This window comes from Bubalus bubalis, chromosome 7 (genome assembly GCF_019923935.1).
Source record: "Bubalus bubalis isolate 160015118507 breed Murrah chromosome 7, NDDB_SH_1, whole genome shotgun sequence".
Taxonomy (NCBI): domain Eukaryota; kingdom Metazoa; phylum Chordata; class Mammalia; order Artiodactyla; family Bovidae; genus Bubalus; species Bubalus bubalis.
This window is the reverse complement of record NC_059163.1, coordinates 95,211,646-95,230,757: the sequence shown is the minus strand read 5'-3', so window position 1 is coordinate 95,230,757 and position 19,112 is coordinate 95,211,646. Positions and strand designations below refer to the sequence as shown.

At 38.1% G+C, this 19,112-nt stretch overlaps 1 protein-coding gene across 3 annotated transcripts in view; it reads left to right on the top strand.

Annotated features, from left to right (window-relative positions):
- The window catches only part of TET2 (tet methylcytosine dioxygenase 2), a 145,339-nt gene that overhangs the window by 33,043 nt on the left and 93,184 nt on the right, over positions 1-19,112 (top strand). For 2 of the 3 annotated variants that reach the window (XM_006076381.4, XM_025290339.3), the window contains exon 2: positions 11,887-12,066. In XM_006076381.4, the coding sequence (XP_006076443.4) occupies positions 12,053-12,066 (14 nt within the window). In that variant the 5' untranslated portion in view covers positions 11,887-12,052. The remainder of the gene's footprint in view (positions 1-11,886; positions 12,067-19,112) is intronic. The other variant, XM_006076382.4, reaches the window with a different exon arrangement.

Genomic DNA, 19,112 nt, shown 5'->3' with positions numbered 1-19,112 from the left:
GAAATGCAAAATCAAGACTAGAGAAAACCCTGGAGACAAAAGATATAGTTTCTTCAACAAATAAACTATGAGGAAAAAAGAGGATAAAGTAGAAACTCTATATTAAAACAGACATAGAAATTATCAAGTTGAAGCATAACTAAACTAGTGTTTATGAATGAACATTTTGGTGATAAACTAAAAGAGAAAATAAAGAATTGATTCCTGGAAAAGTCAGAATAGAGGTTAAACTTTTGAGGACAATGGAGACAGTTGTGATTAGGAGGGGTCTCTGGCTGTTGTTGTTCAGTCATGCAGTCATGTCCATTCCTTGCGATCCCATGGACTGCAGCACACCAGGCTTCCCTGTTCTTCACCATCTCCTGGAGCATGCTCAAACTCATGTGCACAGATTTGGTGATGCCATCCAATCATCTCATCCTCTGTTGTCCCTTTTCCTCCTGCCTTCAATCTTTCCCAGCAACAGGGCCTTTTCTAATGAGTTGGCTCTTCCCATCAGGTGGCCAAAGTATTGGACAAAGTATTGGAGCTTCAGCATCAGTCCTTTCAATGAATATTCAGGATTGAGTTCCTCTAGGATAGACTTGTTTGGTCTCCTTGCTATCCAAGGGATTCTCAAGAATGTCCTCCAACATCACAATTCAAAAGCATCAATTCTTTGGTGCTCAGTTTTCTTTATGATCCAACTCTCATATCCATACATGACTACTGGAAAAACAATAGCTTTGACTATACGGACCTTTGTTGACAAAGTAATGTCTCTGCTTTGTAATTTGTTGTCTAGGTTGGTCATAGCTTTTCTTCCAAGGAGCAAATGTCTTTTAATTTCATGGCTGCAGTCACCATCTGCACTGATTTTGGAGCCCAGGTAGATAAAGTTTGTCAAGGTTTCCACTGTTTCCCCATCTATTGCCATGATTGATGAGACCAGATGCCATGATCTTAGATTTCTGAATGTTGAGTTCTAAGCCAACTTTTTCACTCTCTTCTTTCACCTTCATCAAGAAGCTGTTTAGGTCTTCTTCGCTTTCTGCCATAAGGGTGTTGTCATCTGCATATCTGAAGTTATTGATATTTCTCCTGACAATCTTGATTCCAGGTTGTGCTTCATCCAGCCCATCATTTTGCATGATGTACTCTACATAGATATTAAATAAGTAGGGTGACAATATACAGCCTTGCCATATTCCTTTCCCAATTTTGAACCAGTCCATGTCCAGTTCTAACTGTTGCTTCTTGACCTGCATACAGGTTTTTCAGGAGGCAGGTAGGGTGGTCTGGTATTCCCATCTCTTGAAGAATGTTCCATACTTTGTTGTGATGTAGTAATGCTCTCTAAGGCCCACCTGACATTACACTCCAGAATATCTGTCTCTAGTGAGTGACCATACCATTGTGGTTATCTGGATCATTAAGACATATTTTATACAGTTCTTCTGTGTATTCTTGCCACCTCTTCTTACTATCTTCTGCTTCTGTTAGGTCTTCGCCATTTTTGTCCATTTTTGTGCCCATCTTTGCATGACATATTCCCTTTGTATCTCCAATTTTTTTGAAGAAATCTCCCTCAATGTATTGTTTTCTTCTACTTCTTTCCATTGTTCACTTAGGAAAGCTTTCTTCTGTCCTCTTGCTGTTCTCTGGAACTCCACATTCAGTTGGGTATATTTTCCCCTTTTTCCTTGCCTTTTGCGCCTCTTCTTTTCTCATCTATTTGTAAGGCCTCTTCAGACAACCACTTTGCCTTCTTGCATTTCTTTTTCTTGGGATAGTTTTGGTAGTGTTATGAACCTCCATCCATAGTTCTTCGGGCTGTCTTGTCTACCAGATCTAGTCCCTTGAATCGGTTCATCACCTCCACTGTATAATCATAAGGAATTTGATTTAGCTCATACCTGAATGGTCTAGTGGTTTTCCCTCCTTTCTTCAATTTGAGCCTGAATTTTGCAATAAGGAGCTCATGATCTGTGCCACAGTTGGCTCCAGGTCTTGTTTTTTGCTGACTGTATAGAATTTCTCCATCTTCAGTTGCAAAGGATATAATCAATCTGATTACATGTGTGTGCATGTGTGCTAAGTAGCTTCAGTTGTGCCCAACTCTGTGCAACCTCATGGACTGTAGCCCACCAGGCTCCTCTCTCCATGGGATTCTCCAGGCAAGAATGCTGGAATGGGTTGCCATTCCCTTCTCCAGGGGATCTTCCCAACCCAGGGATCAAACCCACATCTCTTATGTCTCCTACGTTGGCTGACAGGTTCTTTACCACATGTGTGTAGACCAAAGTATATTACAACTCATTATTCTTTCCACTAAATTTTAGAGTGAACCAAAATCTGCTCTAAAAGTATGTTTAATTTTAAAAATGTAATGCAACCTAAAAGCACCATAAATTTATTAAAAGAAAACAGGCTAGGCAGTAAAAGTATCTTTTGTTTTTCTTAGTGTTTCAGTTCAAGTCCTGTCTTGACTCTAGGTTTCCAGTCTGAGGTTGAGAAAATAACCTAATCTTCTTAATTGAGTCACAACCTAATTTCAGTGAACAGTTAGTACCAGTCCTTTATACAAAAGGTGAGGGCGGGCATATGAGTTGATCCGAAGATGGCCAGTGGGCGAGATTTACTTGGCTTCATTCAGTGCCTTTGATAGATGAAAGGCTACAAGCCAAACTCATGTACCTACAGACTCCATGCCTTTTCTCCTAGTACTAAAGATGAGAGTCCTGTTTGGTTTTATGTGAGGATTCCCCCCTCTTCATCACTCCTCAGAAAATGGATATCTATCCTCCTCATTTAGGAAATGAGTGCTTGTAATAGAAACTTATTTTTAGTCAGCTGTTCCCCTTAGATGATTTATGTCACCTCTGACCTGCTTTCTGATAAAACATGACTTCATTCATGGCTCTGGAGATGACCTGGCATAAACCTGGAGTGTTAAGTCATTTTAATGACAGCTAGAGACAGGATTGGTCTCCCACTGTAAGACTGTCTACCATGAGATTCTGTAAAGCAGCTGCCTTCCTAGGGAGGCCTGGTTAAGTTTATCCCACTATTAGGTTCTTCAGTATTGCTCATCTTTCTCAAAAGGAAAGAGGTTTTTCCAGCATGCACAGTATCTGGCTTTTAATGGCTGTTGTGTGCTTATTTGCTCAGTTGTGTCCAACTCTTTGTGAACCCATGGACTGTAGCCCGCCAGGCTCCTCTGTCCATGGGGATTCTTCAGGCAAGAATACTGGAGTGGGTTGCCATGCCCTTCACCAGGGGATCTTCCTGACCCAGGAATCGAACCAGGGTCTCCTGCACTGCAGGTGGATTCTTTACCACCTGAGCTCCCAGGGAAGCCCCTTGTAATGGCTACAGAGCTGAAATAACATACATATACTTGGTTGCTCGTTTGTCTGTTTTCCCTTCATTTTGTTAACTGACTCATTCTTGGAGGTTACAATGGTTATGCTTTTCTGGTCAGCTGATGGTTGACCTTTCTTAGAAATGACACTTTCACATCTCCAAGTATAAGAAGTTAATGCTCCAGTTTCATTGAGCATCTCATCCACTCAGTGAAGAATCAGGACATTCAGGATTGATTCCCATGGCCTGTGACCCAGAGTCAACTTGGTGCAAAGGGCTTTTCTCAGACATCCTTCTCGAAAGGCAGGGTCAGCGACTCCTTTTTTTCCAAACTGTTTTGCTCAGTGATGATTTTAAAATGGTGATTTTGTTCTTTCAGTATCTAAAAATGCTTCCTATATTCCAGAACCTCAGTCATCAATACATCGGGGGAAATAACATACTCTCACATTCCTGTTCTCATACTTTTAATTGTATAAAATACATTCACATATTTTATAATTATTGAGGGTTTTTTGTTTTAAAATATGTAGTTTCTTTGTTTTACAAGGGAGCTACATGATACCTTTTTGTTTTAGAGCTTATATGTTACACTGTGGTATCATGACATTCCAAAAAAAAAGGTAAGTAAGTTCTGACATTTAAATATATTCCATCATTTACCTTTCCCTGTATCATCATCACCAATAGTATTTCACATTTTTATTGATGTTGTCCTTTTATCATTCTTTATAACTCAATTCCTCCTGTTTATTCCTCTGCGTTAAAGTTGCTTTCCCCAGCTACCTCCTGTCCCACTTTTATTCCTTGTTTGCCTCTATAAAATAAGGTTTAAAATAAAGCCTCTACTATAAATCATTATTATTATACTCATTTGTATTTCGACCTAGAATATTTTAAAGCCCTCAGAATGTTTCCGTTGTTCAGTCATTCTCCCTAAGCTATGATCTGTGTACTCTTTGGACAAGTCTTTTGTTATTTTCTTAATTGGAGTGTGTGTTATATGTCTCTGTCTGTGTGGTCATGGCTGATAAACTTTCAATTTAGCTGCAATTAATATGCTTTTAGATGAGTTTCTTTTTCTTGGGAGTTTGTTGATGATATTTACTTTGTCTTGTGATTAAAAATGTGTGACAGAGGTCTGTAGCAAAATAATGCTTTCTTACCTGCTTGCACTCTTCCATTTAGAAGAACTGGTAGTTGACAACAGACTCTCTTTAATTTTGGTTTCTACAACACAGGGGTTGCTAGGTAACTTTTAATCCCTTTCAACAAGAGAACAGTCAACAACAACAACAAGTTTCTGCTCTCTTTAGACTGTATATTCCATCTAGAAGATCTAGCAAATAAAAAAATGACTTAAAACATTTTTTAAATGTGCAGTTCTATATAGACTGCCTTCTACATCTTTGGAACATGACATTAAATATTTTTTAATTATACTGCCATTTCTTCAACATTATGATCTGCTTATTTTTAAGAAATTAACTTCTAAGCAACATTTGCCATCCCCAGGAAATGTATGAAAATCCAGTTTAATTTGAAAATAGTAATTTTATGAAAATATATCAAAATTTTGTTATTAAAATATCTACTTGGATTTCTCATTTACTTATATGACTCTCCAATCTTAAGTGTGGTACAGCTGTTCATACTAAAAATTTGTTTATTTAGGGGGAAAATGTACTTAAATTCTGTCATCCTGGTCATTACTTGAAAGTTTAACCTCATATTCTAAATTTTTAATAATTTCAATCTCACAAAGCATATAATTTTTACATAAAATTTTTAAAAATTAAAAAAACCTTTTATCTTTAAGTTTTCATTTCTTCTATCAGATTTCCCCCATGATGTTTCTTTCTAGCTACTGCCAAAGTTAATAGTTACATTTTCCCCAGTAAGAAGTAGTACATTTGCAAAGACTTTAAAAATTATTTTATTGGAGTATAGTTGATTTACAATGTTGTGATTTGCAAAGATTTTAGCAATTGCTTAAAGCCGGTATTAAAAAATCCTTTATTTAAGAATCATTCAAATAGCTAGAGCTTATATGTAGCAGGTATACATGAGTAGAGCTGTGCTGAAGGTTGCTGAAATATTTCCAAGGTGGTGAGGGAATTCTACTGCTCTAAGATACCTTGTCTCCTTCTCCATGACTCCCTGATCTTCCCCACAGTCCTGTAGCTAAAAACAGGTGGTCTCTTGGACCCTCCTCCAACACTATGACCCATGCTTTGACATGCTAGCTGTTAAATGTTTTTATTATCACTCGTGGATAGCAAGAGAACCATCATTTACATATTTTGGTGTTTTTAAGAGTACCTTATGATAAAAGTACTTTATGTCATGTTAATAACATTTCTAATTTTGTAAAATGCATAATTTCTTTTAATAATCCGAGTAAATAAAACTATGGTCTCATTACTCTGAAAGATCTGCTTTATTACTTTATAATATGAAATTACCAAATCTAAAGGAAGAGAATATATCAATACATTGTAAAATAATTTAGGGGAAATGAGTAAGCATTGTGATGATCAGTTTATAGTTACCTGTTACGTGAGGATTATTCATTACAAAGTTTTAATATTTAGTATGTGAAGGTGGTTGTTGTTCACTCACTAAGTTGTGTCTGACTCTTGTGACCCCATGGACTGCAGCATGCCAAGCTTCTCTATCCTTCACCATCTCCCTGAGTTTGCTCAAACTCATGTGAAATAAAATTATATTGATTATTCTAATTATTCTAATTTCCTATCAATATAATTTTGTCATGGTTTTACACCTTATTCATTGTGTAATACCTCTTTTTTTAAACATGTATTTGTTACATCTCTATCAAATTAGACCATATTTAAGTCATAGAATCATAATACCTTAAACCTGGTTTGGAACAGAGATAAAACAATTCAACATTTTATAGACATCTCAAAGCTCAGTTTCGGTAAGTGATTGGCCTCAGATCATGAAGTTATAGCAAATTAGTGGCAGAATTAAAACTGAGATGGATTTATACTTTGTTTATCTTTTCTACCTGCCTACTTCCTTAGTTTGCTTATGGGTTTACGAGAGTGATGGGTGAGAAATGTCTTCTGAGATTCAGCTCAAAGCCTCGCTCCTAATAGAAATATTGTTCTGCAGTCAGCCATAGAAATTTAGTCACCAAGATCTAAAGTTCCTTGTGTGGAGAAAAAGGAACACATGAACCATAAAAAAATCAGTGTACACATTTTCCTCCACCTCTTTCATCTTCTCTGCCCCTTTCTTTTCCTCCACTACATAGAGTTCCTAGAAGGGATCCCCAAAATGCTTAGATGTTGTGAATGGAAGCTCTGTTATAGAGAATTACAGAGGACTGTGTTTCCTATTTTAGTGGATAAATGTTTCCTATTTTAGTGGCTTTTCAGAGTTTAAAAAAAAAAAAAAAGGCCACACCTCCATTGGTTTATGTAAATAATATAGTCCAGTCTCTGACCAAAGAGGTCAAGTATTAGCAAGTGTCAGAGTGTCATAGAAATATTTGCATTTCAGATGCAAGAAATTATGTATGCTTGTTCTGCTTGATTTTTACTCAGTATTTTTTTTTTAATGTGGGTTTTTCATCTTAGTGTTTCTAGATATAGAATATCTATTCTATAGATATTAGAATATCTATTCCCTCATAACTTTTGTTTGCCTGTTTTTGGAAGGTATATATGTTGATAATCTATACACGCCAACGCCAAATTAATTTATACCTGTAACAAATTAGGACACGGTACCTAATGTTTTTGTGCAATAGAAATACTATGTCAAACAGTTTATAACTGCTGCCTAATGTTTCAGCTTTGTTTGGCAATTTTAGTTCTATGAAGACTGTTCATTAGGAACAGTCTGGTTTGGTGTATATGTGTATACTTTTATCTTAGTGGAATTTGTTCTGTAAATGCTTACTGAATTTTTCCTTGGAGTTACTACTTTGTGTTAGGAAGAGTGAGGAGAAAATATACATGAGGACTTCCTTTAGTTTTCTTCTTAGAGCTTTAACTGCTGTAGTGAATTTTTTTTTTTTTTAAAGCTTTAATAGAACAAACATTGCTGCCAAGGAGCTGACATTCTGAAATAGCACTTCCCTTTGGGCACCTTGCAGTGGGGATCATTTCCTTGAAGAGAGAGAGGGAGGGAGCCTGAGCCTAGGCTTGTTGGGGTGGGGGAGGGGGAGAAAGGAGAGGAAAGAGGAGAGAGACCTGAGTCCTGGGGATATCCTGCTGAGGTCAGTAACCTGCTGTTCAGTGGATGTCCAGTCTGACCCCTTTCAGACCCGGAGAAGGCTCATGTCCAGCAGGGAGGCAGCCCAGGCAGCATGACAACAGGAAGGAAACACCTATCACTGGGAAACTTTGTAGAGACATGCAGTAAAGGTGGCTGAGGAGCACAAAGCGGGAAGGAAGGGCTAGATCCAGCAGCATGAGCATAGTGCCCTGTTTGCAGTGGAAATATTTATCTCATGATTTGATCAGTGAAATATCTGTCTATTGGAAGGAGAATGAATATGAGACCGCAAAGAAAGATTTCTATATACAATGCATAGTGTACATTGATGTGTACATCCTGATCGTAAAGAAAAGTTTGGTTCTGCTTTTGAAGGAAAGTGTCTGCTAACTCGTATTTGAAGTACAGAGTAACTTACCTTTCACCAAAAAGAATTCTGTTCTTCCCTGAATCTCCTATAAGCTGTTGGAGGCCTGCCACCTACAAAGTGTGTGCTAACGGACATGACTGACAGTATTTTGAAGATTAAATGACTAAGAATGCAATCAGTAAATCTCAGCTGTTTTTATTGTCACTGTTATTTTTTTCATCTACACTCTGGAAAAGATTGCAAAAGGATATTATCCTTTTGAAACAGTGAGTAGTTGATGAAGATAAAATAGCAGAATAAGTTTCAATCTAGGGAGACAAAAGAAAAATCTGTCTTAGAACCACATTATCCTTAGATAGTGATTTTGACTGTGAGATTTATTTCATTCAGTTGAAAATATGGACGGGAGTGAGAAAATTTCAATGTGCTCTTGGTTTGCAGTGGGAGGTGGTGGGGGTGGTGAGGGGGCGGTGTTTCACCTTGATTTCTGTCTGGTTGCAGTTACCCTTCATGCCTGTTTAGGCTTCTAAATGATTTTTGTTTTCTTTATAATCTCAGTATATCAGGTCAGAGGGAAAACTCAATATATAAGCAGATTGATATTGTTTTGTATTTGCTTTAAGAGTATTTACCATAGCATCCTAAATAGTATTATTAAGGTTCTCTTTCAAACCCTGTACCCAAGCATATGAATCATCACTGCAATGATTCCTGAATGATGTCATGTTGGAGACATTCCAAGACTGAACACAGCCAAGACCACTGGTCAGTGAGGAACTGTGTTCTGACAGGAGCCTTGTGGCCTCTTACAGGTGTACATTCTATGTATTGGGACAGCCTCTTTCTATAAAGGACCTTTTGGGGGCATAGAAAATTGGAACTTCATGGTCTCTTTGATGATTTGCCAGCTTGGTTCCCAGCCAGTCAGATAACTGCTCATAGTGACATGCATTTCTCTAGGGCCCCCCATCTTGGGCTGGTCTTTAGAGAATAGTCTCACTCAGCCCGCTCACACCATTCTGAGCCAAGGACAGTGCTGTCCCGAATGCCTTACAGTATAGATAAAAATCTTACACCAGTTACGTTCTGATAAAACTCTGAGTTTACTCTGAGAATACATTAACCATTTAGGTTTTACATTACTATTTTAAACAGAAAACAGGAAGGCAAGTGTTTCCTTCCTTCCTCAATATTTGGTCCGTAAGTTGCTAAACCCAGCCTTAGGAATCTAAGGATATACAGACAAAGACCCTCTTCTTACCATTGTTTCTTTGACCTTTTCTAAAATGACAAAATGTTTCATTGTCTCCAACCCTAACCTCCTGAACTGTACTTGTCTGGTAATAATTATTTGGAATACATGGATTCCTCAAATATGTCATGTCAGAAATTTATTTTGTCATTTCAAATTCCTTTATAGAATTTTTTTTCCGATTAATAACATCGTTCTTCCAGGCAACCAAACCCAAAGCTTTATTGCCATAATTGAGTCTTTCTTCCTACATCTACAGTGTTACTAATATCCACCCATTTCTCAGTAATATTTCCCTACTTTATCATTTTATTTCATTTTCTCTGCCACCCTTCTGTTCAGACTTATCACTTTACATCTGGACTATGGCAACAAGCCAATATCTTTTAAAAAAAAAAAACAATTTTATTTATTTATCTATTTTTGGCTGTGCTGGGTCTCCAGCTGTGTGGACTTTTCTCTGACTGCAGCAAGCAGGAGCTGCTCTCTAGTTGCAGGGCATGGGCTTCTCACGGCAGCGGCTTCTCTTGTTGCAGAGCACAGGCTCTGGGCTGCGTGGGCTTTAGTCATTGCAACTCCCAGGCTCTAGGGCACAGGCTTGATAGTTGTGGTGCATGGGCTTAGCTGCTCCAAAGCATGTGGCATCTTCATGGACCAGGGATCGACCTGCGTCTCCTGCACTGACAGATAGATTCTTTACCACTGAGCCACTTGGGGAAGCCCCAAGCCTCTGCATCTTCTCCTGCATCACATTCACTAGGATGGCTTTAAACAAACAAATGAAAAGGACAGACAATAACAAGTGTTTGTGAGGGTGTGGAAGAATTGGAACCCTCATATAATTGCTGACGGGAATGTAAAATGGCAGAGACTTTGTAAAAAACAGTTTGGCAGCTCCTCAAAAGGTTAAATGTAAAATTATCTTATGACCTAGCAATTTCACTCCTAGGAATTCTACTCCCAAGAGAATTGAAAACATATGTCCATACAAAAACTTAGAAACAATGAGCAAACATGTTTAGAACTGCATTATTCACAATACCCTAAAGGTGGAAGCAATCTGTGTCTATCAACAGATAAATAGAAAAAGAGAATGTGGTATATGCATATAATGGAATACTCTTCTGCCTTAAGAAGGAAGGAAATTTTGATATGTTACACCATGAATGAATCTTCAAGACATTATGTGAGGTAAAATAAACCAGTCACAAAAGGACAAATATGATTCTGCTTATATGAAGTACGTAGAATAGTCAAATTCATAGAGACAAAAAGTAGAATTATGTGCTTAAAAATGATGACTTCTATGGTACGTGAATTACATCTTAATTTTTAATTGAGACATGACAGTCTTAATACATTGACTTTTATGATGCCGTGTTGCTGAAGAAAACAGCATGCCCCAGTCTCAGCTTAGTATTTCCGGCTATGTAATGGAGAAAAGTAAGTGACCTCCCTTCTGATTCTGTAAAATAGGGATAAGAGTAACTACCTTTCCAGATGTTTGTGTTAAATGAGTTAACATATCTAGTTACTTCTAGCACGGTATCTGGCATCACTAAGAACCTAGTAAATTTACTAAGACCTCTTGGGACATGAGCCTTCAACAGCTTCCATTCAGATACTATTTCCAGATATTCTGGAAAGTGGTCCAACTCCTTTGCCATTTTACCGATACTCTGTATTCTGGCTCAAAATTGCCTCTCCAGATTCTCCTAAGGCTGTTTTATAGAAACCCTTCCTTCAGAATGGGCTTTTTTTAGTCCCCCTAAAGTTGCTTTGCATATTCTTGCAACTGTGTCTTTTCTTGAAAACAATGCTCTCTCCCTGTTCCTCTCTCTGAATTTCATCCTGCCTTAAAACTCAGCAGAAGCCTATTCTCATGCATTAAACTTTTCCTCTCATTTCAGTGCATGGATATCTCTCATTTTTATAGCACCCAAGATTTTCACTACATCTTTGATCAGTGAAGCCATACTTTGGTTATATTTTTTAAGTATTTATCTTATCATGTGATCTTTTGAAAGTATGTGTCGAGCTACATTAAAGCCCCTGAGCACTGGGTTACATGTTATAGTTCTTTACCTTTTCCACAGCACTTAGAACATTGCCTTGATGTGGTGTATTTGGGATAAACATCTGCTATAGGTGAATTAAGCTAGTGCTACATCTCAACAAGTACAGGGACTTTAATGATTCTCTATTTTGGCTGTGCCTTAGAAACACTTGGGGAATAAGGTTTCATTTTTAGGCCAACAAATCAGAACCTCTGAGTGTTAGGCCTCAGCTTTATACCCACATAATAATTATAACCAAGACTGAGAACTATTGGCTTCAACCAGTGAAATAATAGAAGCCAGTGGTTCTCAAACTTAATTGATAATCATAGTTAAGATGTGATGATCACAGACTGACATGGGCAGAGATGCTTTGGGTAGTGCAAACTGCTCCGCAAATATTAGACATATATTATGGTGCCATTGAGACTTTGATGGCCTTGGGAAAGATCCTTAAACCCCGAAATTTTTCAGAGCCAACGGCACAGTGGGGAAATACCTAACTATAGGCATCTAAAACCTCTAAACTCTGCATCATAGCTTTCATACCAGATGTGCATGCCTAGTTCCTTTTAGCTCTTAAAAATGTTTAAACTCTTCATCTTTTCCAGGCTGGCCACCATTCAGCAGCAGACCCTCTCAAGATTGTCCACTTGCCTTTGCTCCTGGTTGAGTTGCCTCACATGGAAGCAGGAGATGGGCTCGGCGGCAGCCAGCAGGCCATGACCCAGGAGGTGCAGTGAGGGACAGAGCTGCTGGTAAGGCCCGGCGACAGTGATGCCAGTTTGCAAGTATGTTTATTCTCATTTGAATGGTCCACCTTTTGTCCAGTCTCCAGCTCCGTACTCTCTCAAATACCTCTATTATCTATGCTTACGATGCATGGCTTAGATTTTAAGGTCTGTGAATCCCCTAAAGTTGTGTGCTGACTTTTAAGTGTATACGTTTTTTTGGTTTTTTTTGTTTTTTTATTCTGGAGAAAAGGAAGGTTTTCATCAGATTCTTAATGTCTGATATCTTAGTAAAAGAGAAATGAGAACCATTCAAATACAGTAAACACAGAGAAAGTTCTTGTCTTTAACCACTTGTTACAATGTTTCTTTTCTCCATTCTTATCTCACCTCTGGCTACTTTGTCTCAATCTTGTTGAAGACCAGAATAATGCTATTTTATGGTTATTTACTGGTCTGAAAGTGAGCATCTCTTGAGCCTAGGCAGCTGGGCTTCATGACAGTTTGGCTCCATAGACCTAGCTGAGAACTAAAGTTTAGAATGACAGATGTCAGAAGAGTCTGATTTTTTCTGAAAAATGCAAATAGAGGTACGGACAAAGAGAAAGACACCCTTTTCATTATGTTCTTATAGTTGATCTTAATAAAGATCAATTAATTTTGTTAATGAGCATCCCAACCTAAAGGTTTTTTCATTGTTTGTTTGTTTTTTTTTTAATCAGATCACTATCTTTTATATAGACATACAGGAGGAGGGAGCTGATTTATTTTTTTCCCAGAAACATTCAAAATAAATGTGCTTAGTTGCTGGTTTGTGTCCGACTCTTTGGTACCCCATGGGCTGTAGCCTGCCAGACTCCTCTGTCCATGGGGATTCTCCAGGCAAGAATACTGGAGTGGGTTGCCATGCCCTCCTCCAAGGTATCTTTCCATCCCAGGGATCAAACCCAGGGCTCCTGCACTGCGGGCAGATGTTTTTTACTATCTGAGCCACCAGCGAAGCCCATGAATACTGGAGGGGATAGCCTATTCGTTCTCCAGGGGATCTTCCCAACCTAGGAAACAAGCCAGGGTCTCCTGCATTGCAGGCAGTTTCTTTACCAGCTGAACTACCAGGGAAGCCCTTAAGATGAATAATAGAATAAATTCTACTGTATATACCTTTGCTTGTTTAAATTTTAGATGCATTCTAGGAGAGGAAGTACAGGTTAGCTAGAGAAAAGGAGGAATGAGATTTTTTTTTTTTTCATCCATAATTCTTTAGCAGGTAATTCTGCTTTAGTTTCACTGAGTCTTGTTTATGCATTCAGCATAGTAAATCTTCTAAAAAGCCTGTGTAGCTTAATCTCTGCCCTCACTACAGATGCCTGAGGATATAAGTATCCACTCTGCCACTTGATACTTCTTAGAGACTGACCTGGTGCTGAGAAATCCTTTCCAACGTGTCCTCAGTTAAACTCCCATGATTCCTGGATATTGCCATTTTCAAGACACAGGGCAAGTGCATCTGCCTAGATTACCTCTCTGCCCTGGGAATTTTAAGTCACCATGTAAGGGAAAGAGAACTCAGCACAGTGGTAACTCTCAGAATGAAAATTTTCCCCTTGCATGCTAATGTTTTTAGAGTAATCATTGTCACTGAAAATAGACTTCCTCTTTCCCCTCTCATACTGGAAAATCTTAGGTAATTATGAATAAAGCTTTCTTTGCTTTTCCCCTCCTCCCTGAGTGAATGCTTTGCCCCTCACTGTGGGGACTGTGGCTATTCTTTCTGTGTTTGGCTTTAACATGAGAACTGAGACATATGTTAAAAAAATTTTTATCTCAAGTCATAACATTAGTCAGAAGATTTTCTCTTCTTGGAGGTAACGGGTGGATAAGTAAGGAAAAATGAAAGTTTAGGGGAAAGCATAAAATAAATTACTAACAAGAAAAGAGGACAGGGATTTCCCTGGTGGTCCAGTGGCTAAGACTCCGTGTTCTCGATGCAGAGGACCTGGGTTCCATTCCTGGTCAGGGAACCAGATCTCACGTGCTGCAGCTAGACCCAGTACAGCCAAATAAATATTTTTTTAAAAAGAAAGAAAAGAGGACAGAAGATTAAAATATTAGCTGTTATTTTTTTTTTTTTTTTCAGGTTACTCCTGAAGGAGTCCTTCCTTCATATCCAAAAAGAATCTAATTTTGCATTTAGTTTTTTTACAGTTTGGTAAGCTCAGCCGAGGACTTATTTTCAGTAGTAAATAAGCTGGGGCTTATTTTTAGTAATGTTGATTAGCTGTGTGTTCCATGGGAAAGTTATTTAACCTCTTTAAGCCTTGTTTTATTTGGCAAGGAGGAAAATAGGTCAGAGTTAAATAATAATAGAATTGTGTAATGTTATATGGATAATATATTCAGGGCCTGACACATAGTAAGTTCCCAATTGTATAGTTGCATTTTTTTTATTATTATTAATCACTATTACTAATGTTGCTTTTAGTTTTTTAATAATGAATTCATTCAAAAAGTGTTTCTTGACCACCTATCAAATACCAGGCACTCTTTAGGAAGGGACATATTAATGAGCAAAACAGACAAAAATCTTTCCTTGTTTATAGAGTGGGAGCCAGACATAAATACAAATGCATACTATATAGAATATCAGCGAATACTAAGCATGAGCATTTTGTCAGAAAAAGGAAATTGGAGGCATAGTGAGTTAGTAATTGAAGACAAAGTAGTCAGAAAAGACATCAGGATAAAATTACTTCTTGAGTAAAAAACATGAAAAAGGAATATGCTCATACCATAAAGTTACATGGGGGCAGAGTGTTTCCAGTAGAGGGGAAATACCACAAAGCCCCTAGAGCGTTTTTTTTTCGGAGTGATTCAAAGAGAGTGAGAACATCATGTACAGCTTCTTCATGCATCACCAATAAACGTTTGCCCAGGTACCCAAGTGAATGATACAGATAAGAACTTTGGAAGTTCAGAGAACAGCAAGGTACATCTAGACCAAAACAGGTAGAAAAGACTTCATGAAGGAAGGTGGTGGTCTGGATCTTGGAGGCGAGGAGGAATTTGGATAGTTGGTAAAAGGGTACAAACCTTCAGTTACAGGATCTAACATATAACGTGGTGACTGTAGTTGACAATGCTGTATTGTATAATTAAAATGTGCTAAGAAAGTACAACTTAAATGTTCTCGCCAAAAAAACCCAAGAACCTAAACGTCAGGAGATGGTAGTGGTAATTCACTCGATGGGGGAAGCTCTTTCATAGTATCTATGTCAAATCATCATATTGTATACTTTATATATGTTAGTTTTATTTGTCATTCATACCTCAATGAAGCTAAAAAAACTCCAAAGTAAAAGTTCTAGTTAAAATTATTTTTATACAGTTCACGGTCATACAGCCTCACATCATCAGCCATAAAACAAATAAAACAGTAAGGAATGATATCCCAGTGGACTGAAGTAAATGAGAAATAGCATGAGGTGGAATAAAATTAGGATGTTGGCTTTGCAGGCAGGGGTGCACTAGGAAAAAGGAAGAGGCAGACAGCTTTTCACAGAGTTGGCAAGTAGTGGATGGGAAGATGGCAAGATCAGTGAGGTCAATTTTTGTAAAACTCTAAGGGCAGTCTAAAGATTATTACCTGCTCTCATATAAATACTGAGGAACAGCTGAAGCAGATAAGTAACATGGTAAATTCAGGTCTTTAGTGATATTATTAAAAGTAGTCTAGAAGAGTAGGGAGATGCAGGAAGTAGTTGGAGTCATTGAGGAATGAGGTTGAAAACATGGATTATGGTAAGAGATAAGACAGAAAAGGAAAGATAGGTTTGATATATTTTAAAGAAAAATGATTTAACTGCTTAATGGCACACAAGAGATTAAGAAGAAATGTTTTCAAGTTTTAAATTGACCAATGAAGTGTGGCCATTATAGGAAATAGGGTACCCAGAGGTGACGTATGGCTTCCCTAAGTCACTAGTTACTGGCAGAACCCAGACTAGCTCCACGTCTCCATATTGACAGCTCCTGCCTCTGCTCCCTGTGCCTTCTGTAGGAAATATTAGCGATTTGTATTTTGCCAGATTGCTTGTGGAGAACGGAGTTAGAATGTTTGGATTTGCCTATTCATACTCTTATAGCCACTTTGTCTAATTAATGTAGACATTTTTATTTATTCTCACATGAAACAGATCTAAGTTGCTTAGAAAGAGTCAAAGAAGCATTGGTAAAACTAGAAGAGGTTCATCGTATATGCTTAGATTCTCCCACCTGTGGTGATTATTGTTTCCTGATTTAAAACATCTTTCTGTCTTTTCAGTAGTTTGAGATGGAACAGTTATTTCTATCATTGTACCTTTTTCCTGTTTATTTTTCTAAAGAAAAATGCCTTTTGTCATCCTAAATATAAATCACCACCCATATTTTTAAAATGAACACTTCAGACGTCCCTTCCTTATAGATCAGTCTTATAAACTGAAATTCATTGTCATTGTTCTGACAGACCTGATCGATTTATCCTTTGAACCATAAGACTTTAAACAAAAAGACCCTAGAGATCATCCAATGCAGTGCTCTTCAAACTGCACCCTTCAAACTATTATTTTGCTACCCATCCGTTATTAAATATGTTCTTATTTTTAATAAAATGTAACTTTCTAACAAAGGAGCAGAAATGTACTTAAAAGAGAAAATTTCAGTTTTCTATTTACAATAGTGCTACACATCTTTCTTTATACATTCCTTTACTTTCTCCATTATACATGCACATTATAATACAAGTCATGACTGAACCATATGAAAGCAAAATCTTCATTATCTGTGGTGTCTTGTCTTATATTCGTATAAAGCCCAGTTTGGCCTCATAGTCTCTATGTCCCAAGAGAGTGGATTCTGGAAGACATGGGTTTCTGCTGAGAACTTTGGCAGTCCCTGAATTCACAAATAGCACTGTAACACTTTGGACATCAGTGCCTGTCCACGATGACACGTACTGTGAGTTTGGAACGAGTCAGCCATGCTAAAATAGACTGCACCATATGAAAGTTATTTTCACCATTCTTGTATTCAGTTTCCCTATCAAAAGGTGAAGTATCAGCTGCCTCTATTGATCTCATAGGATATTTTAAGCATAAATGAAAGAGTCTGGTGAAAACACTTTGTATTCTGAAAGACAGTTGCAAGGCAACTAAAGACAATGGAAATGTTTACCTGTCTTTACAGATGTTAATCTCACCAAACTTTCTCCTCAGAGTGTGAAATTAATTTGTAATCTTGGCTTTTTTAATGTTGAAAAGATGGAGAGAACAAGTAACAGGTTTCTGAGAATCTGTGATCACATAGTTAATGTCGTGTATGTCTATAATGTGTCTTCCCAGGTGGCACTAATGGTAAAAAAAAAAACCCGCCTGCCAATACTGGAGACATAAGAGATGTGGGTTCGATCCCTGGGTTGGGAAGATCCCCTGGAAGAGGAAATGGCAACCCACTCCAAGTAGTCTTGCCTGGAGAATCCCATGGACAGAGGAACCTGGTGGGCTACAGTCCCTAGGGTCACAAAGAGTCAGATACAACTGAAGCAATTTAGCATGCACTCATGTAATTTTCAACCAAGAACACATACAGTCCTTTGAATGTTAGTGGTGGAGTTGAGGGGACTTAAAAATGCAAAACAAAAACAACAAACCAACCAACCAACCAAGAAAATACCTTGACCATCTTTTCCAGATCTTTAATCCCTCTCACATGCACATGTACACACACATCTTTCCTTAAATTTTTCTGGTCGTCTTGCTTCTTTCTTCTTTGAGAACAGTGTACTTGTTAAGCGGGAATGTCTACCACTTTCTTTTCCACTCACACCCACAAATCCAGCTTGTCCACATCTCTCTGCTCATTCTTACCACTTTTAATTTCCTTTTTCCACGAATTAATCATTTCCTAATTCCCTCTGATTCTTTTCTTCCACTCCCCCTCCCCGCGCTGGTCAATTTAAAGAACTTTAGTGTGCTCTTTCTTAAATGCAGATATAAGTATGTATTGTTGTTGTTGTTTAAACTCTTTGTGATCCCCATGGACTGTAGCCCGCCAGGCTCCTCTGTCCATATTCTTTTCCAGGAAAGAGTACTGGAGTGGGTTGCCATTTCCTTCTCCAAGATATCTTCCTGATCCAGGGATCAAACTCACATCTCCTGCATTGGCAGGCAGATTTGTTACCTCTGAGCCACCAGGGAAGCCCATAAGTATGTATACTCCTTCTTACTACCCTTTGATAGATGTCTGTTGGCAAACTTTGTTAAAGCACCCATGCCCCTCCCTACACACCTGCCTTTCAAAGTTATTACAATTAAAATGAAGTAAATTTGGTAAGTGCAGAAATGGATACAATATGGGGACTTGTAGGGCCACCTACCTACCCCCGTTTCAGCCAGTGTGGCTCTGAACAGCTCTGTGAACTCTTGCTATATAAAGAACTCAGCTTGGAAAACCACTGGCCTATAAGAAGTAGATCAAACTCTGTGTTTGACATTCCTTATCTGGCTCTTGATTACTCTTCAGCCTCCTGTCACCATATTGACTGTCTCTCAGATTGTGTGGTATAATTATTCCTAAATATAGGTCTTAAACATAACATTATATTTCACACATTCACGTCTTTATGCTTGTTGTTCCTCTCCTGGTTAACTGTTCTTTTCCCATAAAGCCTCAGCTCAGATTTCTTATCAGCACATCCTCATATTTGTGGCATTTCTTGTCCCTCAGACATCACACTTAATATAGTCCCGTGTGCCTGTCTTCTCTGAAATCCTTAGGACAAAGGCTGTCTTATCTTCCATGCCTAACATTTTATACAGTGTTTGGTTACATAGTAGGCACTTAATCACACTCTTCAGAAGAAAGAATTCACTTTGTGATCATATCTTCTATTATTTGTTGTTCTCTCTGGCTCCTTCAAATAGATACACCTGCCCATTGAGTGGGAATGGGGCAGAGGAGGAACTGGGAGGGTGTCTACAATTTACAGTGTCTAGACTTGGTAATTTTGTATACAGAGTTACATTATTTCAGAACTTGAACCTCAGAGGTACTCAACTGTAACTGTTGTT